Genomic DNA, 20,872 nt, shown 5'->3' with positions numbered 1-20,872 from the left:
TTTTACAGGTGGCGAAGCATCTGCTAGAAAAAGAGATTCTGGACAGAACGGACATGCTGGAGCTTCTGGGACCTCGACCTTTTCAAGAGAACGGCTCGTATGAGGAGCTGTGTGAAGCGTTGGAATTTGAAGAGGAAAAACTCCACAGCCTGAAGGACTAAAGTGTGGAGAGGATGATAAACAGAACGAGTCAACTTTTCACACGCTTCATTAGCAAATTTACCGCACCTTTCAGAAATATTAATATCCCCTGAACTTAACGTTTTGTCACATTAAAACCACATCCATCCATTCATGTTTGGTGGGGATTTATGTTGTACGCCAGTACAAAGCAAGGGAGTTTTTTTCTTTTTTACAAATCTCCTAAAAGGGCTGATGTTTTCACCAAGACTCAGAATTTCCTAGAACCAAATCTACATGAAATATTTGCCTTGTTTGAAAAATATCTCAGTTTCTATGGAAGAGTGGATGTGTAATACTCAGATCTTCTGATAGACTGCTAAATTGAATATGATCTGCCTTTGATTAGCTCATGACTCTGCTTTGATCTAAACCATTTGATCTGAATCATTCCATTCAGCCTCCAGCAGGTTTTCTTCCATGGTTACCCTGGATTTAGCCTCATCCATCCCCCATCAACTCTAACCAGCTGCTTCTGCTGAGAATTTCACCTGCACTTTCTCTCATTAGTTTTCAACAATGTCCTCTGCATGAAGCTGCACCCTGAACGTCACTGAGTTTCTTTTCACAGAAAACTCTTGGACAGGTTGCAGTGTAATACTCTTTTTATTTTCAGATACTGGGTTTCTGTGACATGTTTGTAGCTTAACACACTGTTTGATATTCTAACAGCGCGTTAGCCTTCTCCACTACTTTCCCCCGGTTCTGTCTGCTCTATTTCTTGGTCTTCCTGATGCTGTTTTTTTCCATTAATGCTAGTGATCTCTGAAGCCTCCATGAAATAGCTGCAGTTTTATAGATATGAAATAATCTCTTGTTTTCAATGGATTATTTAGCGTTAGCAGTGAACACAAATGCATGTCACGCGTTTTAGAAACTATAAATTGTTTTTTTCCCCCCATTCAATAATTTAAATTCACTACTTTTTGCTGGTACAACATGTAATATTCCAATAAAGATGAATTTGTGGCTGTAGCCTGACAAAATTCAGCGCGTGTGCAGATTCTCTGTGCACCGTAATGCCCATTAACCCAGTTTTCACTCATTGTAAAATTTACTGTATGGACAAATGAAAGAAGTCATTACTGTAACTTGATCATCTCTTTCATGAAATATAGACAAATTCATATCCTTTACCCCATTTTTTTTTTTTTATCAGGAAATACATTTTGGAAATTAGGATTTTAGATTTGTTTTATTTTGTTTCATGATGTTAAAAAATGTCGTCGATGCTTTCCATAACTTTAAAGTCAGACAGACGTTTTAGACGCAAATACTTCTTTAACCATCTGTGTGAGCAAGACAAGTTCTTTTAATTCATGGAGACAAAATCACTTTTTGACTTTATATTGTTTGTAAATGACATTAGCTCAATGTTAATATTTTCTGTTCCTGTGCAGAACAAATAGGTTTATAACATTTGCTCAAAATTTGCTGAATACGACACTTTTTCTAATGTTTTTTTTTTTATTATTAGAAATGAGAATGAATGACATCCATAATTGTTATTTGCAGAAACTGAGGCCAGCATATATTCTGTCTCAGTAGTTTTAAAACATTATTGTCATAGAAATTGATTTACATTTTTTTTAATTTATCCTGTGGGTAAACCTGTTGCAGACACCAGAATAACTTTAAATTGGCTTCTCTTTGCATTGATACTGATTTTATAAATTTGAATTTACATTTATAAAATCTCCAACAAAAAAGAAAGGTGTTTGCTGGACATGAAAATGACGATACAAAACGTAAAAGGAGCCACAATTTTATTGAATCCTCAACCGTCCTCTAGCATCACATTTGATCCACTGTGCCACAGCATTCACAGTCATTGACACTCCTCCTGCAGGCAGCCTGAACATGTCACAAACCAAGCAATCTGTTATCCACTCACTGACAGTAAAGAAATATCTTGAGTTAATTTTACTATTAAAACAAATGTTGGCACTTTGTTGCGTTTTTTTTATATTTTTGGCATCCACACAAATCATGATCTTTGCTTTAAATTTATTTTCATTTCAAGTTCTGCTCATCTGCATCCTGGCAGCATCGACTGTGGCAGCCACACATTTTTCTAAGGGTTGGAGGTTGGAGAGAGGGGATTTATAGCAAAGAAATAAAAAGAAATGTGAGTATGGAACAAATTATTGCAAGCTGCTGCTAGTCGGTGTATTTACTTGACTTTACTTGTCTACACCACCTACTATCCTGCAGGGGGCGCTGGCTATACAATTTAGAGAAAGAAGTGCAACTTTTTTATTCAGGCTTTTCGCATTCCAACACACATTTATTTTAATAATGAAGATATTATCCCACATCCTTATTAAGGCTACCTTTGCTAACGCCATAGGCAGCAGGAAGCCCTGACGCATTAATAAGAAACACAGTAAGTCTCAATAAGCGCCCGGATTTTTTAAATTTATGTTTCATCTAACCTCTCGAGATCTGCCATCACTGTGGCTTTAACTTTTGCTGCCAATCTCATAATGTTGGCCCACCCTGAGGTGCTGTAAGGACAAAGGTGCTGATACTCTGTTGACCTCATACCCTGTCTATCTAAAAAAAAAAAGAAAAAAAACAACAACAATATTTAAATCATCTGGCAGCTCAGAGTGCAATAAGAACCCTCCGCTATAAAAAAAAGACACGACGACTGCACAGGTTTGCTTGAGTTAGTGTGAGAAGAGAGCGGGAACAGTGAGATTATTGCACGTCGTCATTATCTTTAGAGCAGAGAGAGCCGAGTTTCCAGAGTTGAGCCTGAACGCGCCAGCACTGCGGGGCATCACGTGCGTGCACAGTGGCAGATGGAGGCGTCTCGGTGGCTTGGTTTCACCACTGTGTCTGTCCAACAGGCTCGTTTCGGGTTGAGCTTTATGGATGCTTCGCTCTCTCCAGCTTCATTAAGGGGTCTGCTGTGTCTGAGTCACTGTGATGCTTCCTCTCACGAGGCAGCTCCACTTTACTGCAGCGCGTCCACGAGGGAGAGCGCATGTAGCCGCTCCTGGGCACCACGGGCTGGTGGGAACCTGAGGACCAGAAACACATCACTGGAGCTAAAACAGACCAAACAGACGGAGGGTTTTAGAAATGGACGCACATAAATCAGGCTGTTCAGAAACAGTTTAAGGCAATGAAAATAAGAGTGTCAGTGTTTATAATGTTGCACCCTGCAAAAGTACCCTTGCAGTTATCCCAAGAGCTCATTTATTTCAGTATTTAGCATAAAACAGAATTGGAGCAATATACTATGAAAACTCCTCTAACATAGAAAAAGACCTGAAGGAAATGATCAGTGTTTTGTCGCTTTGCAACCAGGACATTAAATCGCATTTTTTAAAGAATTTTATTGGCCAGCAAAGTAGCACGTCATTGTGAAGTGGAAGGAAAATTATTGTTTTAAATTTAGTCAAACCATTTACCTAATTACCTCATTAAAAAAAACAGAACAAACAAACAAACAAAAACAGAATTCACCGGTGTGTAATTCAATCTGAACACCAGCTGTCCTGTGGAGATCTCAAGTTTGTTAGAGACCTATCAGGATCAGTCCTTCTAAACTACAGGGTTTGATGGACAACATTATTAGTAGAGAAAGCCACGATGTCCATGGTAACTCTGGAGAAATCAGCAGAGACCCATGGCTCAGGTGGAAGAACTATAGATGGTTGTGCATTTCAAAAATCTGGCCTTTATACAAGAGCTTAAACTAGAAAACCCATGTTAAATCAAAAGCCAAAAACGTATTTTTTCTGACTTGCATGCAAAATGTGGTGCAGATGAAAAAAAACAAACAAACAAACAAAAAAAAAAAACACATCACTGTAAACACATTAGCTTCACCAGCTAAATACAGGACAGTTCTGGAAGAAAAGACTTGAGACATGAGAGAGGAGGGTCACCTCCCAACAGGAAAACAAACACAAACAAATAGCCAGAGCTGTAATACGATTATTTATGTGAAAAAATATATTTCCACTGGATTGGCCAAGTCAAAACCTATTACTAAATTAAGTCAATGTGTAACAGCTTTGAAATTACAAGTTCCCCAATGTCATTCAATCTGAGCTCAAGCTATTTTGCAAACTAGAATGTGCTCTAAATGTGAAAAGTTGGTAAATATAAACCCCCAAACTCACTGTATACATCTAAAAAGCCAGATTTCCATTTGTTTATACAAAAACAAAATGGTGAAAAAATAAATAAAAATAAAAATCCAGGATTCTTTTAATTAGTTTCCTTCCACTTCACAGTTTAAACTTTACTCTGTCTAAGTCTAGGGCACACCATTCCAATTAAACGCGTTAATTTTTGTGTTGGAAATGTGACAGAAATTCATTGAAGAAACCTAACCATCACATAGAATGGACAAATTAATCTTTCAAAACAGAGTAAAGATATTATTAGCATTCTCTCATCAGACATGGGACACACTTTAAGCCGTTGGTGTCGTTGCCACTTCATGCCACTTGGTGGTGCTGTTGAACCTTCGTCAGTAACATAAGATCAGCCTTAAATGAGCGAAGTAGAGCTCCTGTGCCCTGCACACATCAGCCTAATGTTGGCTCCTGTCTCTTCGAGTTCTCCGCGCAGATATCTCCCAGGAGATACATCGCATCCTGACGTATATTAAAGACCGAGAGGCGACAAAAGAAAGAGAGGGGTTGGAATAAGACAAATATTGATCTCAGATGATTGATTGCCTCTCTGCTGGATTTTAATGAGATGTCAACCTCGTGTGAAGCGTCAAGGACTCCGCAGTAACATGTGCTATGAGAGAAACCTCCCTGGTGCATTTACGCCACGAAATAAATGTCTGCAACGTGTGCAAGCTGAATCCTGCCTGTGTAATGCACGCATGGTTGTTTTGTGTGCTCTGTTTGAATCTCTCCTGACAATTGGATTGCAGGAAAACATGAGAAGACAAAATGGAAAAAAAAAATAATTATGAACTACTGTTGTTGTGTTGTTTCTTTTTCATCCCTTGTTCTTTTGCTTTTGCAGGCGCCAACTTTGTCTAAGCTCCCAGACAGTGCTATAAATATAGATTCCTCTGCTTCAGTCAGTGAGTTTCTGATTCACTTAAGTGTTACTGAATCACAAGATGTCTGCAGTTTCCTCTAATTTGTAAGGTATATCTTATAAAACTACATAAAATTTGGTAGTTCTATGACGACAGCTCAAGATGTCTTGTTCATTTGAAGACCTTATAATAAACCCTTCATCCCTATAAACCGTCAAAGTAATTATGTCTTAAAATCCATATCAACGCTTCCCAAATTCTGCAAAAAACAATTTGTTTTCTTGTTTTTCTTGCACAGCTTAACCAGAGTTTGTGAACTAGGGCAAGCAGTTGCTGATAATGATCTGAAAGTAATTAAAGGCCTAGATAAGTGCTAAAGGCAAGCCAGTTTGAGCCGGAACCTGACCTTTTTACATTCAATGGTGCTTTTATAGACAGACTCATGCTTCCCAAAGGAGGAACGGAGCTGGATGGCTGAAGAGAGAAAGCAGCTGTTAAATGTACACTTTGTGGGATCAGACGTAACCTTTCTGTTTGCATTTTAAGTAACTGCGTAAAGACGAGTGTGGCGTCGATGACGGGTCAGGTGATCCAAAATGCAGCAGCAGGAGTTCTAATCAAAACTAAAAGAAGAGCTCGTGTTTTGTTTTTTTTTTCCAATTTTGGCTTCTCTTCATTGGTTCCCGACCAAAATTGTTGTATTGTGAGATCAGATGATTGTTTCATATTTTTCCCAAAGAGGTAGTTCCTAAGTTTTAAAGAGTAAAATGAGAGGCAGATGTTTTGGTCATTATGTTCCTCCTTGTGTTTATTATCTCACAGATGATGCTACCAGCTCAGAGCTCATCTGCTTCCTTTTATTACTCTCCAATAAGAAGCCCTTACCTCTGCGCACTCTCTGCTTCTCTTCAGTAAAATCCTGGACCAACGCTTTTGTGTTTAATTTCTTGTTTTTCTGTGTGTGTCTAAATTTTATGTTGCGTGAAGCTGATTTGAGGCGCAAACGAAGAGCAACCCAACTAAATCCTCATCATTCTTTTGTTCAGATTCTCTAGATTAAAAAGCCTTTAATTGCTCTTTTTTCTGAGCTTTCTTGACCGAACATGCTTTGCTACACGTCCAAACTTACAAAATCTAAATAGGGATTCAGACTGTTGCTTGCCTAAAGGAAGGTGAATATAAAATCAGCCGGCACAAGATTTGAGACCAGGAAGACAAAGTGCAAAAAGGAATTCCTTGCATTCTGGTTGTGCTTAAATGGCTTGAGAAGAAACAGGCTTTGTTTCCAGAAGGGGAAAATCAATTATTTAACAGCCTGCATTTAGCTTGAACTCACTCACCCATCTTCAGCTTCTCTCCCCGCTTTAACCGTTGTCTCAACCCTGATATGTCCTCACTATTTTTCCATTGAGCGATTTTCTCTCGCAGCCCAAGCTTAACGCTCTCTGATCCGAGTTACAGTGGAAACCTCACAATTCACAAAACGTAGAAGCCAATGTAAAACTGATATTTCATTCACTCGTGTATTTCAGCTGTCAGACAGAATTAATCTTGCATATCGCTGCGTCTTGCTTTTAAATCTCCGTAGCTCTGTGAACGCATCGCATGTTTTGTGAATAGCTGCCTGAAAATCTGATCCGGTTTAGTTTCACAAATTATTTCTGTTTTAAGAGATACAAAACCTTTTTCTCACTGTTTGATTTTAAATCACACCAAACATTTCATATTTTAGGCCTGTTAGCATCAGCAAAATTATTTCTGTCGTCTAAATGCCAAAAATAAAGAAAAAAGGTGTTTTTAGACAACTTTTAATACTTTCTTCAAGGTCAGAGGATTATAAAATGTAAGATTACATTTTCACCAAAACCTGTAAAAACTCTGATGATGATACTAAACTTCAAGTTATTTCACAAATCTTGAGTCAACTGTAGGCAACCCTGAGGATGTAATGCCTCAAACATTACGTACTTCCTTTTATGATAACTTTGGAAAATCAAATTAAATCAGCCATTTTTCAGAAATGGCATTGTAGACTTCCAAAAGCTTGGATCATCGTTAGATACAATTTCCACTTGACTAAAAGTGTCACATTCAACTGTTAAAAAAAAAAAAAGAAAAAAAAAGTAGAAATGTTTCTCTGGCTTAGAGTCCACACTTTCAGAATCTCAAAATGCCCCTGGCGAAACTTGTTCCTCGTTTTTCATCAGTCACGAATACTAAAAGAAGTGTATGTAAACTTCTGATCTTGCAGTCTTCTGGCATTTGGCAAACAGAAACTCTTTTACTAATCAGAATTTATTAGAACAGAAAACATTTTGTCCAAGTTAAAGTTCAGCAGGAAGAACGAAAAAGGTGGTGCGTATTTCAGCAGTAAATATCTGGTTTCAGCTCAATATACCATCGCTTTGCGTTGCTTTTTTATGTTTGGCATTCAGATAGTTTTTATAATCTTAATAGTGAATCACATGAGTGGAAAACAACATCTGGTTTTGCATTTAAAAAAACACCCTGATGGAATTGCTAATCTAAAAACAAAGCATCTGTTAAAGCCGTGCAGATTTTGATGTGATATTTATTTGTGATTGTTTATCTTGTCTGAAACCCTGTAAAGTCTCACTACACAATTCACCAATTCAATAACAGAGAGGCACAATAACTCCATAGCAACTCCCTACAATAGGTCCAGTCCGAAACGTTTGGTCATCGTCTTGGAACGAACTAAGTTGTTAGTTACGAGTAAGAACTAAAATTCAAAGCAAACGGACAAGAAAGTAAGTGATGTCAACTGTTACTTTGATTTCACAAGAAACTCTCCAAATTAATGACGTTGTCCTATAAAAAGTGTAATACCATAAAAATGTGTTAGTGTTTTTGTCCACATCTCGTCTGTTGTTTCCTAGTCAGACTGGCATTTAACTTGTTTAATAAAATCTCAGAACATCTGTCAGTAATGTACTCTACACTGTTTTACAAACTTAAAAAAGCGCTGTGTGTGTCTTTGTGCTGCAAACAGCAGCACAATGAGATTAAAATAATAATAATAATAAAAAAAACATTTTAGTTTTAGTAATAAAAAGGAAGAACAGGGAGAGGGTGGATTTCTTGAAGTTGAAGGTGTTTGCATTGTTCAAGGAGAAAATAACAAAAATGTTATTTTTAGCTCTGAGGTGAATGTGAGACAGGAGCCATGAGACTGATTACATAAATCTGTTTGATTCGCCACTTTGCCAGAGCTGAGCAAACACTGCTTCCACATTTCAGTGCCAAGTCTAAGAGTTCAGTCTGAACTTTTCTGCACGTGTATTTCATGCTTTCGTTTGTGCTTCATGCTTTCCCCGTCTCCCTGACTGCTGGAGTGCCATGAAGACGTACGCCCAGTCCTGTCTCTTTCTTCACCGAAAACGGTGAACCATTTTAGAAAGAGGTTCAGCAGCACCATGCCACCACCACGATCCACTGTGAGGTTGAAGTGCTAGTTTTCAACCCTCCTTATGTTTGAGTTGTCCCCTTGTGACAAAAGGCACTTGCCTCTTTTTTCTTTAATCTTTTTCGTCGCCTCTCTTCCACGAAGGCTACACTAATCGTTGTCCTGTGAAGTGATTTTCCCACCTGAGACATAAATCTCTCCTCCAGAGTTCCCATGGACATCCTGGCTGCGTCTCTGACTAATCCTCCCTTTGCCCAGCCTGTCAGGTTTCAGTGTGTGTCTATTTATTGTTAAGGTTTGTTATGTCTTCTAGTTTTCAGATGATGGACTGAACAATGTTCAATGAGATGTTCAAAAGTTTGAGATGTTCTTTTAAAACCCAGTGAAGAGAGAAAATGATCTCTCTTCAGATTTTTAACTAAAAAAACATGTACCCTTTTCCTGGCACTTCATTAATATAAGCTACTTTGTGTTGGTCTAGCTCATAAAACACCTATAAAAGTTTATGGAAACGTTGCAGTGAATTAATGAGTTTTAAGCCGCTCTGAAACAAATTGTGAAATAAATAAATAAATAAATAAAAGTCTCACCACAAATATGAATGCTCTATCTGTGACGCAGAGGGTCTCATGACCTTTGAGCTCATTATTGCTCAGCAGGGTTTTTTTGGATCCTGTTGCGATAATCATTTGAAACTCTGTAACTCGCTGAAACACACAGACTCATTTGCAAATGGTTGGCTCAGCTCTATTGTGAGTTTGCTCAGACACATTAGTCCATATTTCTCATTCAATGTTAGCGATTCTTTACATTTCTCTTGTTTTTTTTTTTTTTGCCATCTATTGAATACTGTGCCAGGCAGAGTTATGTCTGATAGAGCTCTGTTTTTTTTATTTTTCTGGATGGAGGAGAACGATTGAACTGTTGTGTTTTTATCTTTTCAGAGCGAGAACTGCTACATAAGCAATAATTGTAAATCTCTTTCCTTTACTCCCTTCCTTTACGTTTACTGTGGCACAGGTCTTACCTGCTGGGGACTCTCTGTGGTTTTCCTCGTCAGAATCAGCGAAGACTTCGGCCAGTTCTTGGTCAGACATGTCTGTCAGCTCAGTCAGGTCCAACAGGTCAAAGTGGACCTCCAGAGACGACACGCTGCTCAGAGGTTCTGTGGACAAAAACCAGGATGCTCTCAGTGAGGAGGAAGGGATTAAAATTATGTTAGTTGTGCACATTATTATTAAGGATTTTTTTTCAGTTTTTTTTTTATATTTCCAGTTTGGTCATTGCTCACTGCTGTTCACTGAATGCATTTGTTTAAGCTTAACGCCTGTGTGTGTGTGTGTGTGTGTGTGTGTGTGTGTGTGTGTGTGTGTGTGTGTGTGTGTGTGTGTAGACTGGAAGGAGATGGAAATAGCCACTTCTTTACCACCCCACTATATCGTTTTTCTCCCCTACGCTGCACCTGTTCATTTTATTACCAACGCTTGTTCTTCAGCAGGTCAAACGCTCTGCTGCTGGATGCAGCAGGGCCATATTTACATGTAGCATGCATTAAAGTGTGTGACTCAGCACTCCAACCAGGCATCCAGGGGAGCTGAATTGGTAATGCACTGAGGCAAGGGTAAAATTTAATCGGAAGCGCAAGGAATTCGTATACGCAGTACGGCAGGAGTCTAAAAGCATTTGCTATTCTCTCCATCGTTAAAGTGAGAAGCTCAAAAAGTGTGCACACTGCAATACAAAGGCAGATTTTGATACAATGATTAATCACTTTGCAAACTTATACTACCTACACATACATCTTGCGAAATTCCACTAGAAACAAATTTATGGGAGGAAGAGATATAAACATCTAAACAGCTGCAATAACCTGACTGAGTGAGTGCGCCCACCTTCAAAACAGTTTATTTTTGTAAGGTTTTGTTTGGCAGAGCCAATGCACAAACATAGAGCGTTATCTAGTCCAGAGGACTCCCAAAGCACTTCGCACTACACCCAGTAATTCACACATTCACACACACGCCGATGGGGGTGAGCTCGACTGTAGCCACAGCTGCCCTGGGGCAGACTGACAGATGCAAGGCTGCCATACAATCTGACCACCACAGCAGGCGAGGTGGGTGAAGGGTCTTACCCAAGGACAAAGCGACTGAGACAACTATTCGGCTGTCCAAAGCAGCTGATTTGACCTGGGACCACCTTCAAGGCGTGGCTATTTCTCCTCGACGATGCAGTATCCAAGTTATCAAGCTCCTGCCTCATAAAGCAGCCCTCCCTGCATCTCCCTCACTCAACTCCTTCAGACTAGCCAGCAACAACTAGCAAACACCTGGTGGAACTGCGCAACAACTGAAGGAAACATAGTTACATAAATATGCTACAGAGTGGCACTATGTTCCTTTAAAATACTTAATACTGCCTCTTTAAAGGAAATGATCAAAGCACAAACATTAAAGGAAACCAAAAACCGAACACCAAAGGATCAGAACAGTTGAACGATTCTTCGTTTCGTTTCTCTGCTTTGCAAAATTAACCTAAAATTAAAAAGTAACCTCAGAGCCGAATACAGCCACCGCCATATTTCACTGTGAATTCAACTTTAAAAGGTGTTAACCAGGCATGGATGTTTTCTTCAGAAGAACAGTCTTCCAATCCAGGTTAGGGAACTAGGAGATTGCTGTCACGTGTACCGACGCTCGGCACAAATTCCCGCAGGACCTTCTGTGTTGCTATCAGTCTCTTGGTAGCCACTGTGATCAGTTTCCATCTTTTATGCTTAGGACTTTTTGAACAATGTCTAGCACCTCCAACGTTTCTGTGGTTTCGAGTTTTCTCCCGTTATTGACGGTTGTTGTTTTGCCCTGGACTCTCTCCAGACTAACACCGTACAATAATATCCTTTTCCCCAGATTATGACATCTCTTCAAACTGTGGCTGTAGTAGAAGAGTGCAAATGTGCAAATGTGAGGAATATCTGACTGGAAGGAATATCTATTATATTTAATTAGTTTTCCTAACTAATGACAGGCATTAACTCAAGTACCTGACTGTTGAAACCGACTTTAAAAGTACTTTTGCACTCAGGTTATTGCACCTTTTATTTCATTACATGTTTTTAAATTAATAGGAATCCACTTTTAAAATGATTTTTTATTGTCTCATGACTTGACATCTCAAGAACATGACATTTTAACAACATATGTTGTTTTTTTTTAAGCCTAAATCTAGATGTGAAAGAGAAGCAGATGAACGTGTGATTTCCTCATAAATTAGTTGACAACAGTTTACGCTGCAAAGTCTAAACAATGGCTCTCGGGTCAGACGTTGAGAGGAGAACAAAAGGAGAATGGCAGGCTGAAAACTGCTATTATCCCGTCTGTATGCCGCTTCCAAGGCTGCTTCATGTTGAAGAGGAAGAGCCAAATCTCCTGCTGCTTTCTTTGTCTGCTGTACCTCATTTCCTCCATCCTACTCCAAACAGACCCAATATTGATTCATAGAGGAGTATCCATCATGCTGAAATAGTAGCAATGAATAATTTGTCAAATATATTAAGAACATTCAACACAGGGTGTGGCGGGAAACGTGGGATTGAAACAAGGAGGCTGTAAAAATGAGAGAATATAGATAACAGACAGATTTTATCATTTCCAATTATGTCTGAGTATTTCAAGGAATACATTTTTCATTTAGTTCACTGAAAGAGGCTTGTTAGCAGTTACCTTTATGAGCATCTTTTTTCGGGGGTAAGTGGAAACTAGAGGCAATGCAACATGAAGAGAATTGTGGGGGAGGAGATGAAAAGAGAAGCGGGAGAGGAAGGATGATGGGGGAAAGTAGGGAGAGTTGAAGCTACAGGAGAGATGATAAATGCAAAACAATAACGGAGGAGGAAAAAAAAAAGACATGAGTATAAGACATAACGTGGTAAAAATGTTCCTTATTATTGCAACATAATTCCCAATCAGCTACACTTCCTTTTCAGACCGATTTTTTTTCTCCTCATGTTTTTTGCATCCTCCATTCCCATCGCGCTTCTTAAATTATTGATCAGTGTGATTTCACTCCCAGGCAGGCACTGAAACAACTGCCTCATCTCAAAAGATGATCAGAGAGCCTCTGAGACATGAGTGGGGAGGACTACTAAATCCTGCCGAGACACGCCTTAGCTGAAGCCGAAAAAACTGGAAGGATTTTTTTTTTGCCTAAAGCACATGTAAATGAATCTCTCTCTGCATGCAAAATGATGGATTTGCCTTCACAATTCAATAAAAAGAGCAGGACAGACAACTAATAGACAGAGGTTGAGTCTTTAAAAAAAATAAGAATGCAGGGTTTAGATTATATATTCTTTTTTCTGCTGGTATATAACAAAAAGATTTCACACAGTACTTTAGTTGAGTGTTTCTGTTATTGATTTATTTCTTGCTGCCATATATGTTGGTGTATCTAAAAAAACATTTATTCTGTCAAAATTTAAGAAATGATGTGCATTTTGTGACACATCAACCTTTGTCATGAATTTCTACTGTTGATTGTTTACATGCTGCTGATTTGTCTGTTACACGTCTTTCATGTACTGAGATGAAGGATGTGCCGCTGCACTTTTGTCATGGTCTCCGTGTGCCACATGTTATTTTACACACCAAACTATATTTTATGACCACTCTAAATGTCTAGGGTTGAAAGTTTAATGATCTAAATTCCACCGCAACTGGTCAAATAATTTTTAGCTGCATTTGTCAGAAAAAAGGTCCAAACCTTTGTCCTTTCAGCCTCTCCAAGAATTCAATAAATTGAGTTAGTCTTCCTTAGGGCAGACAGAGATTCTGCGTAACCACAGCATGAGGTTGAGTAACATTGTTTTAGGGTCTAGGCAGTTAAAACTTCCTATAGTTTATATAAATTTGTGGTGGTACATACAGGTATGGTTTCGATTTGAAGATATGAAAGTATTTTACAAGCCAAAAAGAAAAAAACTGTAACAGAGTGGAGTTTAGCTCGATATTACTTATACTTAGACGTGGGTCACTTTGATCTCAATGTATATCAATTTTTTTTTAAGTAAAATTGGTTTCAAAACTGAAAGAAATGTACCACAGAGTTCTGACAATTGAAAGCATTCAACTAGCTGAAAGAGCGATACGATACTTTGCCTCGGTTTAACAGAAGACAAATGTGGCTATTACACAGTTTCATGTGTGGAGTTTGGAAATTAAATTAAATACCTTCCATCATTCGTAGGAAGGTAAAGCTGTTTAAAAAGTTCAGTTAGGAAGCTACAACTGGTATTTCTGTTTCGCAGTCCACTTAAGCTAATCCCATTTTGTTAACATGATTATATGTGCAATTAGCTGCTAATTGGCTTTTGTCTTAAGGGTCCATGGATAAAAAAAAAACAATAGTTTCCTTTAACTGCAACATTGTATTATTTAATTGTCCCTGTAAATAAAAACAATTTTGTTTCTTCTAGGATTTCAATGTCCTTGTCTTGAAAACTTCGACAGTTTGGGCCCAAAAATAAATAACGCAAAAATCTCAGCAACCATTACATTTGACCTTTTCTTTAAAAACAGGAAATCTTGTCATCTCTTCTGTTTTGTACTGGAGTACTTCCTACATTAATCAGAAAATAACCTCACCACCCCAAGCATCTCAGACACATTAAGCATGAAACATGTTGATAATCTTTTGCTTCATTTAAAGTTTTAATTAGATCTTATTAAGATAATTTAAGATATTATCATTAATATCTTGCACTTAAACCAAAATTCTGGTCGTTTTTTTTTTTCCTGAAGCATCCTCCTCTCACTGATTCCCATCTCAGCATATTATCTGACCTGCCAGGTAGCAAGGCTGGTTAATGTGCCACTTTCAATCCCAGAGACCTGTTTAGTTAGTGAAGCAGATAAAAGTGGCCTTGTTGTCATTTATGTCGCTTCTGCATTCTCAGTTGCTGTGCTTCAGCGGCCGTGAGGTTTGGTGGCACATATACACAAGCATCTGTGCGACACAATGAGTCCTTTCAGATGAAACTGTGTCACAGCAGTCTGGTGGAGCAGAATACTTAAAGGAGACAGAGACGGTTAAGACGGGTTAAAAATTTAGAATTAGTGCACGCTGGATGTGATCTAAATCAACTTTATTATTTTTTTGATCATCATTAACAATGAAAGTGCCTTTCGTTGTTTTATTTTTCCTTGAGAAGTGTGGCAGCTAATCTGTCAGAAAGTTTTACTTTTAAAATGTCAAAGGTTTCCTTTCTGGTGAAGCGATATTCTCAAATGTTTTATAGCCTCATATCTCCTTGTCTTTATCCATTTTTATTTAACACTTACGTCTCTTCTCGCTGATGTGCAGCAGGCTGGCAGTGTGGCCCGACAGGCTGCCCTCTGCCTCCCCTGACGGGTGCTGGAACAGCTCCTTGGATAAATCCCCTGAGCTGGACGGCTTCAGCAGCTTCTGGATGTCTTTGTTGGGCTCTATCGTCACATGTTCCCAGAAACAGAGAAATAGAAAGAAAGAAAGAAAGAAAGATAGAAAGAAAGAAAGAAAGAAAGAAAGAAAGAAAGAAAGAAAGAAAGAAAGAAAGAAAGAAAGAAAGAAAGAAAGAAAGAAAGAAAGAAAGAAAGGGAGCGGAGGAAAAAAGTTATTGATCCAAGGATTTTTGTCATTAAAAATAAAAAAAACATTTTAGGGAATTAGATTTTTTTTTCTATATGTTTGATCTCCATTTAAAAATCAGGAACAAAAGGTTCTGAATCTCAGAACAGAGTGTCAGCTTGACACAGAAAGGACCGAATGATAGCAGAGGAATAAAAGCACCTAAGAAAAGTGGGAATGAGATGAATGACTTGACATAAGGTAGGAAGGCAGGAAAGGTAGGGTGGAGGGAAAAAAAGGTAGGAAATTAAAACAGAGGACCAAGACAGAAAGATTGATACATTCAGACATTCATAGAGAACAAAAAAATGCTTCATACTCTGTTTTAGTTTTCCATATTTATCAAGACTTAGAAAACTTTTTAAAATGCTTTTCGAGTTTGTGTATTACTTTGTTAGACATATTCTGCACTGAAAAACATCTGTGTTCGTCAATCGTTTTTGTTAAATTCGCTTATGTGATTGATTTTTCATACTTACAACTTCTAGTCAGGTTTATGAATCAGAATTGCAGGCTTAATCCACGGATCATATTAACTTATATTTGCCGTGTTCACATGCTTGAAAAAAGACGTGAGCATCTTTTTTGTTAGAACCTTTAAATGGTTTTTCCCAATATAAACTTTTGTTTTTAATTTTATTTAAAGAAACCCAGGGATCATGACCCTGCTGATAAGTGTTTGCCTTTCCACTTTGGTCCAAAGTCCTTAAAGTTTCAGGCTTGTTGGTAAGCGATGTCATAAAAAAGCAACATTTCTTTGTGGGGTGAAACAGCAGCTCTATCTGACACAGCAGTGCACAGACACACGACGCAGAAAGTACAACAACGAGGTGAAGACACACACTGAGCCACTCAGTGTTGAGCTTTGAAACTGAACACTCAAACTGAGATTTCATTTCTCTGATTCCCTCCTCTGTTCTCGTGATCAAAGATCAGAATAATTGTTGATGAGGAAAATGTTCCTTTCTTTCTATCTATCCCTGCAGCCATTGCTGTCAATGAGCTGATTCCTGTGTTGAAAAAAATGTTAAACTTCCCATTTCACGCCTTAATTAAGCAAAATTTTAAAATCGCAGTTGCAGACATAACCAGGACAACATTCCCATCTCTAAGCCTTTTAGGAAAAACCAAACTGTTGGCTATTTCTGTTTTTACAAGAGAGAAACACAATTGTCTTAATGGCTCCTAAACCCTTGGGGAAGAAAAAGTCCTGCGATGGAAATGCTCTTGGTAAGACAGAAGGATCGGTGATAAAAGTAGGTGTTTCAACAAGAACCCAAATCACACAAGCACTGTGATCTATAGGAGCATTTAACAGCAGAGATGAATGTGCATTAGTGCAAAACTGAATAGAAATGAACAGACAAATGCAGAGGTAAAGTGTGATCACTTCCCTTTCAACGCTGTAGTTTCTCAACACCTTCTCTGTTATTTTACACGTTAAGTATGGTGGGCTGAACTGGTGTAGATAAAGAAGACACTCTTTTATTCTGATAGAAGAGTTTGTTTTTTATACGGAGCGTCAGTCAACAAACCTTGTGAGATCACTGAAAACGAAAAACTATGTGAGTCATAATGTGTCGTCCTTGTGTTGATCTGATCTCAGCATATGACACTCGATTAGATTTTAGATCAAACCATCTGGACCGGCGTCAACCTAACAAAATGAGGAAGATTAGGAAAATATTCTTCGAGGCATATGGAGCATCACATGAGTTTTAGGCGTTCACGTTACGTTTCGTTTCACTTTCAGATGTGACATTCATCGCCTTGCAGCCACGTTCTTCCAGCTGATGCGTTTGTGTTTTAAGGGTTGACTAGAAAACCATCATCCTCTTCACTTCTAAAGTCGTTAAACAGAACAAATTCATAATAGCACATTTTCACATTTAGGAGTTAATGCTCCACAGAGGCTCTGCTGGATCAGGGTTAAGGCATCAAATTCAAGCTGAAAGCAAAGTCTGGGCAAAGAAAAGCACAGGTGCATGAAAAGAGCTGCACATTTGCCTGAAATACAAGAGCGTTGACCGGTGAGTCGAGCAACTACAAACTACACAATGATATTAAAAATCTTCAGCTTTTAAGGAGAAACGATCAGACCTGAAAAACTATTGCAGTGCAGTGTGGGAGTGCAGCAGATGGGTCTCAGCAGATGGCGGCCACCATTTCTTCGTGCAATACATGCTCAAAGATTGTTAAATTTCTGGAACAAAGACGGCTGAATGCAGCAGAGCGAGGGGGGAAGACGGACACCCTGCGATATGCCTTTGAGAAGCAACGGCAATCGTTGGGTATTGATTTGTTTCCCCCACTGAGGAGCTGCGCCTTGAAAGATCTCAGTTTAACCTCGGTAGTCGTAATGAAATGTTTACTCAATATTTGGACGGCAGGATGGAGTTTCAGTTTCTACATCAGTGACTCTGTTCAGCCATGTGTCCACAAGAGCTGAACTTGAACGTAAAAACAGTTTTAAAATGCAAGATGTTTACGGTTATCTATGTCTAATGCTCAGAATGCATGTCATGTTAAAGTTCCCACAGAGTTTTCTTTCTTTCTTTCTTTCTTTATTTATTTTTGCATCTGTGATTTTGGCCAAAGATGATTCTGGACTTCAGTCAGAATGTAAAAATGGCAACAGACAAAAAGAGCCTTTCCAGACATCCCAGTATGCCCAGCTGGCCTGATCAAGCAACCACCTGCTGAAGAAGCTCGGGTCAATTGTACCGGTGGCTTACACATAAAAACAAAGCTGGGTGTCATATATGCGTCTCTCTCCACGACTGCGCCGGTCTGCTGCAACTGTCTCTGCAGATGCTACTCCAGGACATGTGAAGGAAGACGAATAGACAGGAGTATGACAACGGTCTCTAGAATGAGATTATTATCTGGGGTCAGATTGAATTTGATCTTGAATTAACAATCAATTACTGCAGGACAAGAGGGACAAATTAATACACCCCTCAGGATGCTGTCAATGTTTCTTCTGTATTCTGTGTTTATTTATACACAAACCTCATGCTGTAGGTGATTTTATGTTTTCAGTCAACATCTTCTGCCAAACTGAGTTGGTTTACAGTCATGAAGAGTTTCAAAAATAATGTTGTATGGATTGTTTTCTTGTTTCACGTCAGTCAGCCAGAAATAGGAAATTGGTAGGGTTTGCAAACACGTGGCGCGCTCCTTAACAATCCAACAACAGATAATCTGGGTGGAACTGATGACAAAGGAAAGGCTTTCCTCCAATGATTAATCGGCATAGAAGGCAAATTATCCGACTTTACTTCCATGGTACTCAATGACAACACAAATGAGCAATAATTAAATACAAATGACCTGAGATTACCTGATAGCTGATATACACCAAACCTGCGTGAAATGTGTCATTTTAATGACTTTTATTTTACCCTTTAAGGGCACATTTTACTTTAGCATGCAAACACTGACATCCTTTAGAGACTAACAGCTACTTGGCAAAGGAAATGCTACAGCATACTATGAGGAAGGCTTTTAACACAATATCTTTATCTCAAATCACTCAAGACACAATCAGCCTGAAAAGTCACTGTCATGGTTTGAATTATATCCAAATATAATTGGATATAATTAGAAAACAGTGTTTTCTAATTGATCACATTAAATATTCCAAAATTGAAATAGGAATTCCACAAGGAACCGTCACAGGTCCCATAATTTTGAATTACATTTTAACAATGTCTTAGACTTTTGCGCTGGTACTGCATGACTGGGATAACTGGGAAAAACAGAGATGCTAAAATTCAAGAGTAGAGAAAGTGTTAGATTTGAAAGTGTGCATGAATTTGAGTGTTTGAAATGAAGTCACACCTCCACCTCTGCGTAACTAAAATCAGAGAACGGTAAATGTAATTTAAAACCTGGTTGATTTAGCAGCAAGCGTACACTCATGTCATGAATTGGGATTGTTATAAATGATTTATTTCAGTCCTGATTTGTTTTTCAGACACATTTAGGTTCTTTTTTGTTGTTGCTATTTTTCTTTTATATCTGTGGGTCGTTTATTTAAGGACGACTCTTTTCTAAATAATTTAGAACTGTTTCACTATTGAAAACTTCCATGAGATCAGCTCTGTTATTTAGCTGGTGGCTTATGGATCTCATTATAGAACAATTATTACTTTGTAACACTGACACCTCTCAGCAGCTGGATCTGAATGGATATTGCTCCATTTGAAACAGTGTACAAACCACACTTACCAATTGCATCAGCAGGTAATAAAGTGGCTGCAGCCGCTCACTTTTAACTGAATTCTTGTTCGATTATGAAACTTGTGCAGATGTTTGTAATAGAAATGCAAAGCACAGGGCGTTTTCATGATTTTAGTTTATCTGTCAGAACAGAAGAACACGTGCAATTAATTTCAGGTTATCCTGAATGATTTATAGATAATGTTCAGCTGTTAAAAACAATTGTTTTGTCTTTATGTCTTATCCCCACCCCCCAAAAATAAATAAAAATCAATAAACTGAACATCCCTCTTTTATTCATCACAGTTTAATAGGCGTGTCACTGAGGGCTCCTGTGTTATCTATAGCATACCAGTGCTAAACATAAAATGCAGCTGTAATGTCATCACTTTCAATTATGATTCTGTCCAGCAGCCGTAATAAAGCCCTCCTCAGTTCCACCGTAGCACAGGCTTTTCTGGGTGGCTTTTACAACAAAGGCCACACTATTGTTCCACAATTTGTATTTCAGCAGTCCAGCCTTTGCACGGTTGACCTCCTGTGAGCTGATTTAAAAAGAACAGCAGATTAAACTGTGTGAATGGGGGGGGAATCAACCCTCCTTTACTACATCCCTTGTAAAAGAACAATGATAAGTAGTGCTTTGGTGCTGTATTTAACCACATGTATCGTTAATGAACTCTTTAAGAGTTGCTTCAGATCGGAGACCAAAAGCAGAGAAATTCACACAGTCTATTTGAAAAAAAAAAAAGGCATCATTTTAGCACAAGCCTCCTGAAGTGGGGACAGGATTCTGCTTCAGCCCTGTTCCCAGCTGTGGCATTAAAAAGAAAGGACAGGAAAATGGCTCTTACCTGGGCTCCCTGCCCCTCCCTGTGCCTCCATGCAGCTCAGCCGAGAGGATTCTGCTTCTCACCACACCGGCATCGGAGAGTGGAGGACACAAATGGGGAAGGGGAATGTATGCAAGTGAGTGTGCATAGGAGAGAGTAAAGAGGGGGTGGTGGAGGTTGGTGGACACAGCGAGACCTAAGCTCTGAACTGGCTCTGTTCCACCCTTTTTCTGTTTTTTTCCCCTCTCTATCTCTCTACTGTGCAAATTGTCCCAAACAGGAGATGTGGAGTTCCTCCTCCAGCTCAGTCCACCTGTCCCGCTCTGCCATCAGAGCCATGTGAAGACTACAGAGTAGACAGGGAGGTCTGGCAACGGCGACATCACAGCAAATTTATCAGCCACTTGCTTTGGTAAACGCAGCATTGTGAGGCTTGGCTTGGTGTGTGCAGAAAACAGAGAGATCCAGAGCAAAGAGGAGAGAGAAAGAGAAAAATGGGGAGGGCTGGGCTGGCCGGCTGCC

General features: G+C 38.9%; 2 protein-coding genes across 2 annotated transcripts in view; one reads left to right on the top strand and one right to left on the bottom strand.

Annotated features, from left to right (window-relative positions):
* The window catches only part of LOC103136565 (AFG3-like protein 1), a 10,017-nt gene extending 7,268 nt beyond the window's left edge, over positions 1 to 2,749 (top strand). The window contains exon 17 of the mRNA XM_007549871.2: positions 9 to 2,749. Coding sequence (XP_007549933.1) covers positions 9 to 161 — 153 coding nt within the window. The 3' untranslated portion in view covers positions 162 to 2,749. The remainder of the gene's footprint in view (positions 1 to 8) is intronic.
* LOC103136566 (dysbindin domain-containing protein 1-like) lies at positions 2,152 to 20,872 on the bottom strand. The gene is made up of 4 exons (XM_007549872.2): positions 20,372 to 20,872; positions 14,969 to 15,112; positions 9,658 to 9,795; positions 2,152 to 3,209 (listed from the first exon to the last, which is right to left on the bottom strand). The coding sequence occupies exons 1-4, from the start codon at positions 20,400 to 20,402 to the stop codon at positions 3,055 to 3,057; spliced, it is 468 nt and encodes a 155-aa protein (XP_007549934.1). The 5' UTR covers positions 20,403 to 20,872; the 3' UTR covers positions 2,152 to 3,054.

Source organism: Poecilia formosa, unplaced genomic scaffold (assembly GCF_000485575.1).
Source record: "Poecilia formosa unplaced genomic scaffold, Poecilia_formosa-5.1.2 Scaffold33, whole genome shotgun sequence".
Taxonomy (NCBI): Eukaryota; Metazoa; Chordata; class Actinopteri; order Cyprinodontiformes; family Poeciliidae; genus Poecilia; species Poecilia formosa.
The sequence above is the reverse complement of the archived record's forward strand: the minus strand, read 5'-3'. Positions and strand labels throughout refer to the sequence as shown.